The 11,857-nt window shown below is 40.3% G+C and overlaps 1 protein-coding gene across 1 annotated transcript; it reads right to left on the bottom strand.

Moving 5' to 3' along the window:
• Positions 1 to 1,328: 1,328 nt before the first annotated feature.
• pskh1 (protein serine kinase H1) lies at positions 1,329 to 11,131 on the bottom strand. Its single transcript, XM_084936234.1, has 4 exons — positions 10,816 to 11,131; positions 9,430 to 10,169; positions 7,518 to 8,435; positions 1,329 to 4,882 (listed from the first exon to the last, which is right to left on the bottom strand). Exons 2-4 carry the CDS (start codon positions 9,496 to 9,498, stop codon positions 4,565 to 4,567), a joined length of 1,305 nt encoding a protein of 434 aa, XP_084792360.1. The 5' UTR covers positions 9,499 to 10,169; positions 10,816 to 11,131; the 3' UTR covers positions 1,329 to 4,564.
• Between the last annotated feature and the right edge of the window lie 726 nt (positions 11,132 to 11,857).

Here is an 11,857-nt window from a genome sequence, read left to right on the forward strand (position 1 = left end):
ACACAAGGAAGCTCCTGACCATGCATGGAGGGTTTCACTCCAAGTCCAGCACCCTGACACTATATGCTAAACGGAAGAAAGGATGCCTGGGACTAGTGAGTGTCAGTACCAAAGTCCAGGACGAGACATCTGGAAAATGCCCACAACTGACCGAGTGCTTAGTGAATACCTCAGGCAGCAGAAACCCAAGAAAGATGAGCAAGAGAAGGAACCATCATGGAAGGACAGGCCCTTGCATGGTATGTACCACCGGCAAATAGAGGAGGTAGCTGACATCCAGAAATCCTACCAGTGGCTGGACAAACCTGGGCTGAAAGATAGCACTAATTATGGCAGCACAGGAACAAGCTTTAAATACAAGATAAATAGAAGCTGGGGTCTATCACACCAGGCAAGACCCCAGGTGCAGGCTGTGTAAAGATGCTCCTGAGACAATCCAGCACATAACAGAAGGGTGCAAGATGCTAGCAGGCAGGGCATACATGGAACACCATAACCAAGTGGCCGGCATAGTATACAGAAAGATCTGTGCCGATTATGGCCTGGAAGTCCCGAGGTCAAAATGGGAGACGCCCCCTAGGGTGGTCGAGAATGACCGAGCTAAAGATCCCGTGGGACTTACAGATACAGACGGACAAAATGCTAATGGCTAACCAACCGGACATAGTAGTGGTGGACATGCAGAGGAAGATGCCCAAAGTCATAGACGTAGCAATACCGAATGACAGCAACATCAGGAAGAAGGAACATTTGGAGCTGAAGAAGTACCAAGAGCTCAGAGAAGAGCTCAAGAAGATGTGGAGGGTGAAGGTAACAGTGGTCCCGGTGGTAATCTGAGCACCAAGTGCAGTGATCCCCAAGGTAGGTGAGTGGCTTCAGCAGATCCTGGGAACAACATCTGAGATCTCTGTCCAGAAGAGCGCAGTCCTAGGAACAGCAAAGATATTGCACAGGATCCTCAAGCTCCCAGGCCTCTGGTAGAGGACCCAAGCTTAAAGGATAGACCACCCACTGTTTTTCCAATTTTCTCTAGTTAGTATTAGTACATTTCCACTGTGCCTTCCTGCTTGTGTTAAAAGTATTTTAGTATTTAGCTTTGAGCAAGAATTTATTTGCAACCGTAACATTTGTTTCTTTAAATGGCACATGTCTATAAAAGTGCTTTGCCTCTTTCACTTGCAAGTAGTGTTACATTATTCATCTTGTTTGGCCGCCTAACAAAGGTACATCTTTGGGAAGCCCCTGGAAATAGTTGGATTTCTCAATATATTTGAACAAACAAACATTTGACCCATCTGCAAATATGGAAAGTGCAAAGAAGCAGCAAGTCAGGTTTCGGTGCTTTATTGGCACACACAACTCATGAGTTAAAGAAAAAAAAAAAAATTAAAAGTTAATGGCAGAGGAATCAAAGTTTATCATTTATTTTGACACAATAACACAAGATGAACTGTTTTCATGTAACAGTGCTGAGTTGGCTACTTCATTTAGAAAGACAGCATTGGCATAAAATGAAACAGATATATAAAAACATGAAAGGAAACATTTTTACAAATGTGCTGAACATGACACACAACAGGCACTCAGTAATGACTAATTCAACTACAGAAATCCCTTTGAGTCCAAATTCATAATCTGTAGCTATAATTCTTTTCTTCTTTTTTTTTTTTTTAAATTTACTTTAACTGTTGATTCACTTTTGACCAAATGGAACACACTCAATACTGTATGTTGGAAAGAAAAATCATTCAAGAGGTCACTCAAAGCATTCTTTTAACACGGCTACAGCTGATATCTCAGTAAAGAACACAAATTCTTTAAAGCCTGCAGACTGTGCATTTGATATCAATACAACATTTTTGGGCGCACAGGGTGAAAATTTGAGTTTCACTTTACAGTTTCTATTTAATTGATATATAAGCATTTTACCTGTACAGGAATACTAAGAAAAACAGCAGTAGGACAAAGGAAGAGACTGAAAATGATCAAAGACGACGGAAACAGTTGCATCAGAGAGATGACAAAGCCTCACGGAACAAAAGTGAAAGCCAAAAGACAAAAAGCAAAGGAAAAACTGAGGTCAGCGGACATGGCTCGATCAGGTTTCCAGTACATATTAAAAAGTTCACAACAGCACACTTTTAAACTCTAGGAAAGATCACAGCAAAATCCTCAAAAAGCAAAGACGGAAAGACCGCAAAGTACCATTAAATTTCCTCTGGAAGGCTTCTGAAAAAACAAAAGACACAAAAAAACAAACAAACTAGAAAATCATGAATCTCAGTTCAGTACTGTACATTAAGTGCTTTGCCAGAAAGAAAAACAGCAAAAAGGACAAACAATTTCAATCTCATTGGTGAGTCTTTTGGTTGTAATACTTCTGGGATTCTTTTTCCCTATCAACTTGGGAATAATCATCACTTTAACCATCTTCATCAACAAAGTTTAAAAAAAAAAAAATCACTTTTTCATTTAAAGGTATTGATATTTCATCAGCATAGCTCTGATTTGTGCACTGGTCACAATACTTCATTGCACAACGATGCTAAATATTCATAAGTTTAGTGGAAATGGTTTAGACTGTAAACATCAGAAAAAAACTAATAACTACAGTTTCTTTGCAGCTCATACTGCAGATCTGATCAACTAGAGTTCTTGTAGCGAGCTGTTTGAATGTTTTATAACTTAAGTTGAAAATGTCTCTGTATAAAAAAAGCCTTGTGCATCAAACTGTATAGCTGCATGGCTGCACTCTTTATCTCCTTCATTTTAGAGTGTTTACATCCACTGAAAGCTAAATACATTACGAAAAACCAAAACACAGTCCCTTTAATCTCCACAAACTCCATGACTATATGTGGGTTTTTCAAATGATTTTCTCCAAGCCAATTAGAGCAAGCCCAACATTAGATATCAGTTGCTTAGCATCAGTTGTCTGTTTATCTTCATCATTTTCCTTCCATATTTTTCTAAAGCATACTCTGTAATATGTCTCCCGTTCTGAGTAAAATTTTGGGACAAAGTTGGTGGGACTTTAAGACAAGGCTGCATCAAAACTGTTAAATGTAGTGGAATAAATGTACAAAGTTTGTAAATAGAGTGCTTCTTAAGTTTTAGGAAACAAACTACATACTTACTAAACTGACTTACACCTTTAAAAGTGTTACAGTTACAACATATATAATACCAACAATAGAAATTAAGTTTTTGGAGAAAATGACTTCTTGATATCTGCTTTCCTACTTGTTTTATTTAAACATGCTTACATAAAGATATTAGTTTCAGAATTAGGATTTACTCAGTTTTGAAAGAACAGGCAAGCTCCAAAAACGCTAACCTATCTAAAGTTACTTGGTCACTCTACTGTTATCATAACAATTTGCAATTTAATGTGTGGCACTTTTGTGGAATGTAATTTAAATTTACCATGCTTCCAAGAATATTTTTTAAATTATTTTGCCATAGCTTTGTTAAGCTCTTTCACAGCAGGACAATGTCATTTCTGTCACTTGGTTAGCTCAATAAGCTAATGGTAGAGTGTCATAACACCTGGAAATTACTCGGTGAAAATAATCAATTCATAATAAATCTTACACAATTATTTTAAAGCTAGGCTACATTTCTAAAGACAGTATGAAAAGCTCATGGAAACCCAAAGCAGCCTGTGTATCTGTGACTAAGATTCATGTGCCGGTGATCAAGAAAACTCAATGGCCATTTTCCATTATTAAGACAAATCCCTGCTGTACAACAAGGAAAGGCTCATCGCTGGTACTTTACGAGCAATGTCAAATCAAAATGACACAGGCTGCGTAATCTATTATTGCCTAACACAACTAAGATTTAACAGCGACGCAAAAAAAAAAAAAGCTTCACAATCTTTTGATAGTTTTAGGATCTTAACAATAATGGCAAGAGTAGCTAAGCTTTGGACTGACTAAATCATTTTGGCCTAAAACGGTGTGATTATGTTGCAGCTCGATATGATTAACCACATCTCAAATCAAGGTCTATACAATGAGCACAATAATAAATTCACAGCAATCAGAAATGAGTGAGAGGAATGTGTTTCCCTCCTCTTCTGAAGAATCTCTTTCCTCTTAGTAATGTCAGTATCCAGAACTCTGTTCAACAGATCCTTGTGGAAGGTCATTATCCAGTGACCATTTGAATGGAGACTAATAATCATGTCAACAATAATAAATAAATATGTAGCGACACAGGGAACGGGAGAACACAAGGAAAGTGAAAGGCACCATCCTGCTAAAAGTAAATGTGAAAGAGTGGATGGAGCAGTTGCAACACACTGCCATAGACGTTGAATGATTTTGTCATCTTTCTGACTTGTTCTACAGTCTCAGTGACCTTTCAGCTTTGTCATTTTAGAGTCATGGATTTAGTCAAGTCATTATCCTTGTTTTAAGGCAGAAATGTGGGACTTCAAGACACTTTTGCCCCCCAAACACTGGCAGCAACTCAAAGCTTCAGTCATTGCTGTGTTGTTTAAAGAAAAAAAAAAAGAAGAAAGAAGGTCCACTACAGTCGTTGGCTGTCGGGCGTTGCTTCAGCCATCGTACTGCTGCTGATAGCGCCGGTTCAGCTCTCGCAGCTCCTTCTCTCTCACCCGCCGAGCCTTGTTGGATTTGGTTGAGCGGCTGGAGCGCGTGGACTGGGATGACTTGGTGCTGTGGCAGCGTGAGGACGCACGCTTCAGGAGGTTCTGAGATATGCAACGCTGCAGGTTCTTCATGGACGACGAGGCTGCCATGCTGACGATCCAGGGGTGCTTGAGGGCCTGACCGGCGGTAAGTCGCTCACTGGGATCCACTGTTAGAACACGCTCTACAAAGTCTTTGGCAAGGTTGGACACACTGGGCCATGGCTGCAGAGAGAAGACAGGCAAGGGAGAAAGACTGAAATAAACCAACTGGTTGAATTTTACCAAATTTCTTTATATACTTTATAGAAGAGGTTCATTGTATATTAGGTACAACTAGCTGAAACTAATGATAAAGAGTTGAAGCAGACTGAAGCAAAAACATTTCACTTTTCATGCATCTCCTTAACACAACAGTATATACAGAAGGCTTGTAAAAGCTTTGCACATCTGATAAAACCAACAAATTTTCTCTGAAATACAAATCGGTGGTTGTCCAACAGAAAAAGCTTACTAATGTGCAAAATATTTACGCCAACAATGTATGGAGGACACTTTCATTGGAAGCCACTTTCGGTCCCCCAACAAAAGTTGCAAAGCAAAAAATTTGTGTTCAAAGAGCATGAAATGAGTAGCTATAGCATTAATCTTGAGAAATGTTGGCAGGGTTTTGCCCAGTGGACACAAGATGGCAGCAGAAACACAAAGCAGCAATGAGCAGTACTAGTAAAGCATCTACAATAAGTTAATTAAGTTATTTTATTAAGAAAATTAAAATTGCCCAGTGCATACATTTTGAGTGGCTGTTCTCAAGATGTTAAAAGTTAAAGCCTTTTACTCTTGGTAAAAGCCTTTTTTAACGTTAACTCTGACATGGACTCTTTTTACTGCATGTTCCTGGTGATGAGTTAAACTCTATTTCTACTTAGACAGGAATTGGGAACATCCATACTGCATGCCTCTTCTCACACACACACACTTTACATAATGTCCTGCATGGCAACTAGCTGTGTTTTCAGTCTCCCAGCAGACAACTACCCCACTCCAAATCCCACAGCAGGTAAATCACCAGTGCTGGCTAAAAATACATGACATATATACATACAACCCACCTCAATACAATTCTCCCCCACCCTATAACAATGACTGGGCTGTGTTATATCCTGGAATGGAGCTGTAAATGTGAATATTATTTATCACAGCTGTAAAGACCAACGTCCCCAAGGGAAGCACATTCAAGCCTGCTCTACCGCAGCTCCTCCAATCAGGACAAGGTTTTCTTCAAGAACAGCTTTGGGATTTCTCAAAAACATTGACGTGACCACACGTACAGAAGGTCTCTGACTACTTTCCATTACTGGCATTACTGGCAAACCCTGACGAATTCACATAAGTGAGGCTCATCAGTCTGATTTGGTATCTTGCAAAAGTACTGCCCATTTGGTATAGCTTTAGCTCTTTTGAGGCCAATGCTCTGCACTCATATGGAAGCAGTTCAAACCTTGTGAATGGTTTGATCACTAGTAGACATTCACAGGCTACTAAAGGATGGGTTACGATCATAAGCCGACAAATGTTCCTGCAAATTGTAGTGCAGTAATGCACCACAAAACACTGCAAGCTAGCAAACACGGATCGGCATTAGATTCAACTCAAAATATTTTGAAAACTGAAACTGTTCAACAATATGCTTTAAAACATGCACACAATATTTTATGGTGAACAAACATTGAATGAAAACACTTTTATGAAGAAGAAAACTATAAAACAGCAAAATGAATATTGTTACAATTAAAAAATTGTAAAAAGGCTGAAATGACTTGTGAAATGTGATTTACTTTCATAGCACTAAGTTTTGCCTACAGCAGGCAGCTGTTTTTATGAGAAAAAAAAAATCTCATAATCCCACCATGCACTCCTTAACTGGCCATGGACAGCAACTAGCTAATGAGCACAGACGCTATAACCTCAGCTACATCTTTGAGTTAATGGTAGATCAATGAAAAATGTTGCTCCGTATCTTTTGGACGTATAGAGACAGCTGTTTGGAAATTTTATAAACACTGTGTTTATAATTTGTCCCAGAAATGTCCCGAGAAAGTAGTTTCTGCTGTTTGTTGTTTTTGCCAAAGAAATGTTGTGAATGTCCAGAGATATTCTTCTAATTACTCTCGAGGTCTTCTGAACTGTTTATAAAGTACAAACTTATCCTCAAAATGTGTAAAGGTCAGGTCTAGTGAAAAGCTCTATTTACTTATTTCAAGGAAAACTCTCTGTATGCAGCACAGCTGGTTCAGCCAGAATCTGTGCTGAAGCAAAATACTGGCTCCTTGGAAGTGTTTTCAATTATTAAACATCCCTGATCTGGCCTTATCTTACCTGTCAGATATTTGAGAAGTTAAAAATCTGGCCAAATCCCCAGAAAACTCAGATGATTCAACTGCTTCTCATTAAATATTACAAAACTACTCAGCGATTATTCACGCTGGAGTGGTTGTATGTGGGGCAAACATTAACCACGGGCCCCTTTGGTAACATTAACATCCCACACTGTGAAACAAAGGAATGGACTACTCAGCATTCTTCTGAATTGATTTAGAAAAGACAAATTACTGAGAGTGCTCCAGTGTACAAGGTACCAGTTTATGTGAAATGACACATAAAAAGTGGAGAATTGTGAAGGATTTGAAGTCCAAAAAAAGACACAGTGTATGTATCTGGGTTACAACCGTTTCACCTCACAAGCTGAACTTCCTGGAAATCTGTTGACAAAGCCCCCTGCAGTCTGAGGAATGCATTCCCAATACGACCGAAGTGTGCTGGTGCAAGGGAAAAGTGAGCAACAGATTTAACTCCTCACCTCTCCAGAAAAGCTGTATTTCCCTTTAAGGATCTGCCGGTAGAGCCTCATGCGATTGTCGTCCTCGAAGGGCATGGTTCCACTCAGCAGGATGTAGGAAATCACCCCAAGCGCCCACATGTCCACAGCGTTTGTGTACGGCTTCCTCACTAGGATTTCAGGCGCTATGTACTCCGGTGTGCCGCAGGTGGTCTTCATCAAACACTCGCCTCCCTTTTTCCTGCTACTGGCCAAACCAAAATCAGTGATGATGATCTTGGAATCAGGTCCCGGGTGGTAGTAGAGCAGGTTCTCAGGCTTCAAGTCTCGGTGAGTGATCCCCAAAGTGTGGAGATACTTGACGCCATCCAGCACCATCTGCAACACCCGCGTGCCATCCCGCTCTGTGAAGGAGCCGCGTGCGATGATCCGATCGAAAAGTTCTCCTCCAGTGGCCAGCTCCATGACCATGTAGACACGCTCAGCTGTCTCGAAGACCTCCATGAGTTGGATTATATTAGTATGACGAACACGACGCAGAACACACAGCTCTGACTCGCACACCTCCCTCCCCTCACGGTACCGGGTCTCGATCATTTTGATTGCGTATGGCTGTCGGGTGCTCTTGTGCTCCACGCGGACCACACGGCTAAAGCTCCCCCGGCCTATCAAAGCTTTGATCTCGTACTTGGCTGTAACCCGGGGATCAAACTTAGCTCTGTATTTCGCCACTTTCCTTCGCTGAGGATCCGGCAATTCGGACAGGTCCTTAGGGAGGTGAGCTGAAGCGGTGGGAGTGGCAGTGTGAGACTGGGCTTGATGTGGGGAGGTGATCTCTGCTTTGTCACCTGCTCCGCCACCAGCCACACCCATCTTGCTTCCAGAGCCATCCCCTCGTATGAAGTGCTTATAGATATCTGTCTGAGGTTGAGGATCAACCTGAAAAATACACAGCACAGTTCATCAAAATACACAGAAGATTAATGAAAGAAAGAAATCACCTAAAAAACTACCATACTAAATTATACTTATATTCTTTGTCTATACAATGTCTACAGTTACAGATTAGATGTGTTCAAAGCAGCCAGTCTCCACACTGCAGCTTTTTGTGTAGTAAGTAGGAGCAATAGATATTTTACAGCATTTCTGAATAGATCAATAATTTTTTCAGTTGGTAAATAAAAAGACCAATAAAATGTTTTGTTGCACCCACTAAGCAGTCTCAAAACCAAATATGTTCAGTGTAAAGTAACAAAAGAACTGCGGCTGAAGTGATAGAGCAGGTTGTCTGCCAATCAGAAGGTTGTTGCATTGATCCCTGACTCTCTCTTGTCCACATGAAAGAGGCATCCTCGAGCAAGATACTTAACCCCGAGTTGCCCTGATGCATCCCATAAGAGTGTGCCACAGACAAAAGTTATGAATGAGACCCAATTGTAAATTTTGAGTAGAGAGGGACTAAATCCATTTACCCATTAGCCACATTCAAAAAGATTAGATATATAATTTTTTTTAGTTTTACTTTTAAAAACACAAATTAATATTCAGTCAAAAGACTACCAGATTAGTTTTCTAACAGATTCCCCTCAAATACTTAGGACTAAAAAATATTATATGAAGAGACATTGTTTAATCATAGTTGTGTTGTAATCTAGATCTTTTAAAAGCAAAAGTTCATGTTGAAATAAATGTACCTATGAAAGCACTTTGACTTTGTATTGTTTTCCCTCCTGTGGACGATGATGAAATATTCACATCATTCAAAAGCCGCATATGTTATTTTCCTTTTTAACCAAACAAACTGCCTCCAAAGTGACTTTAAGCCATTTCGGACAGCTCCACCATGTCATTGTATCTGGACAGTGAAGCTGTTGATATGCATGATTACATACGCCATAACCATACCGTTAACAGTTACAGCATCTTTACTGACCTTTTTGACCAGGTCCAACTTAACATCCTCTGGAGGCTCAGGGAGGACCTTACTGTTCCGGCACCCCATCACATCACCTTGGGCCACTGCCCAGTCAGCCACACAGGCCACCAGGAGCCCTGCCTCATCACCGCCACAGCCGATTTAACAGCAACATCCAGGCTGCACCCAGACTCAGCTTGAGGGTTCATGAATAAAGCGGATTACATCCACTCAAGTACCAGTGAGCTGGTATCAGCAGTCACAGTACATGAATGCAATTGAGTCTGGTTTAACAACTTCCAAGTGCTCATGAATACATCTTGAATGGGCCTGCAGCTTACGCAAATCTCTGGTACTAGTTGTCTTCAGTGTGCTTCAGTAGGCCTGTAGCAGGGCCACACAGTCAGATGTTATCAAGGATGCATCTCAGATAGGATAATGTACAGAGAAAATGGAATGGATACAGCCGGTGTGGATGCTCACGGCAAAAAAAAAAAAAGAAAGAAAAAAAGTTTGATCCGAAAGGGAGCCGTTAGCCTGAGCGTTATCAAGCTTCTCTAAAGCAGGCTTAACCGGAGCTGCCTTTAGGAGAAAAATGCAAAGTTGTCCTCAGGACTCATTCAAAACTTCCACGGAAAATAAGACCACCATCAACTACGCTATGATCCATTGGGAAAAGCTGCAATGTCAGCAGCGGTCTCGCCACACATGAAGCAGCTCCCCTGGAGAATCACAAGCTGAAGAACCGTGAAGGGAGGCTGTGAAATGCAAAGAAAAAATTAAGCACAAAATGAAATATGAATACAAGTTTGTGTGTTTAACAAATACAGATATGACAGCAGGCATCTTTTAACATACATGCTTTTTGGTCACTCATTTTAACACTAAAATTAAGTATACTTTTATATGGAAGTTGTGTGATGAGGCCATACTGTGAGACTCCCAGCAGAAATATATGATCAAAGCTATTAATACATGTTTTGGAATGACTAAGACGACATGTGACAGGCTTTGCCATTGTGAAAAGAGAGCACCAACACAGATGGTCACATATCTGAGCTGGAAGGCTGGTTGATATACTTTATTTTTATTTTTTGTTTGTACAAAATGTTTAGCAACCTACCACAAAACAAGAATTAAGGAGTACGTTACAGGCTGAAACTAATAAAACTGAAAATGGGTACATTTACTTAAGAAACCTAAAGCAAAACTACACTTAACTTCGAGATTTTTCTTTTTTTTTTTAAGTGAAGGCCTTTTTCGTGTTTATTTTTTTATGATAAAACCCACTTTACCTGATTTTCCCCAACCTTTAGTAACATTAGGGTAGTCTCTAAAAGTTTTCACTAAGAACCCAGACATTAAAAGCGTAAGAGTGACTCTGAATCTCACCCCTCGACTTACCCGAGATAGCGAAGTGTCTAAGCACGCTAACTAGCCTGCTAGCAGCAAGGCAGGACTCCCAACTTTTGCCAAATCCAGCCTCCTCACCCCACTCTCACTCAGCTGGGCTCTCCATTTTCACCTCGTAGTTTCCCAACTTTACTCCCGAGGACAAACAACTCAAATCCATCACGGCCTTTCTTGGCGACACTTTGTCACTTTTAGAGTTTGCTAATTTGTTTTCATGGTGTTACAAAATGTTAAAGAAGTGTACAAGAACACTCAAAGTCATCCCGTCGGTTGCTTTTCTGGACGGTGTTTTTCAACCAGGAACCTTCCCACACCCACAGAGAAGCGTCAAGAGGCGCCGGCGTTCCGGTCTACACTTTCAAAATAAAGCAGATTATAGTTAAATAAAAGACTAGTATCCAGCCATCCACTCATTATTTATTTTTATAAATATGCACCTCTATACATATAAATCTGGAAATATACTGTCTTCATGTCTGCACTGTGTTCTTCTTATTGTCCGTCTATTCTGTTAAGTGCATTGAGAGCAAAGAAAACAATTCCTTGTGTAGAAAGTGTAAGGTGATTCTAATTTCTGCATTAAAATATTGATACTTTTGAAATCTAGTATCTGCAGATACCAAGTACCCATACAAAATAAGTGTAAAACTTTCAAAGTGCTTTCCTAACTTTGTAAATACAACCAGGAATAAAAATTTAGTAGATCTGTGTTTGAAAATTCAAACACAAGAAGGGACAAAGATGAATGAAATGTAAAAGTCAGCTCATACATTTGCACTATAGTCTCATTTCAGCGCAGTGTAAAAGTCTTTGCTGTGCTTTGCTGACTTTTATGGTGATGCTGATTTGCCCTTGGTCCTCCTCAGACACAGAGTGGAACAGATAAGACGAGGAGTGAAATAATAAAGAGTTTACAGCATCACCTCAGTTTGCCATAGGACTCAAAAGACCTTTGGCAGCTACCTTTCTCCATGCTACAGTGCTGGTGGCATGGTTCAGCAAACACACAAAATTTAATAGATTGCCCCCTTAG

This window comes from Perissodus microlepis, chromosome 7, assembly GCF_051167445.1.
Source record: "Perissodus microlepis isolate ML-2025 ecotype Zambia chromosome 7, ASM5116744v1, whole genome shotgun sequence".
Lineage (NCBI taxonomy): Eukaryota > Metazoa > Chordata > Actinopteri > Cichliformes > Cichlidae > Perissodus > Perissodus microlepis.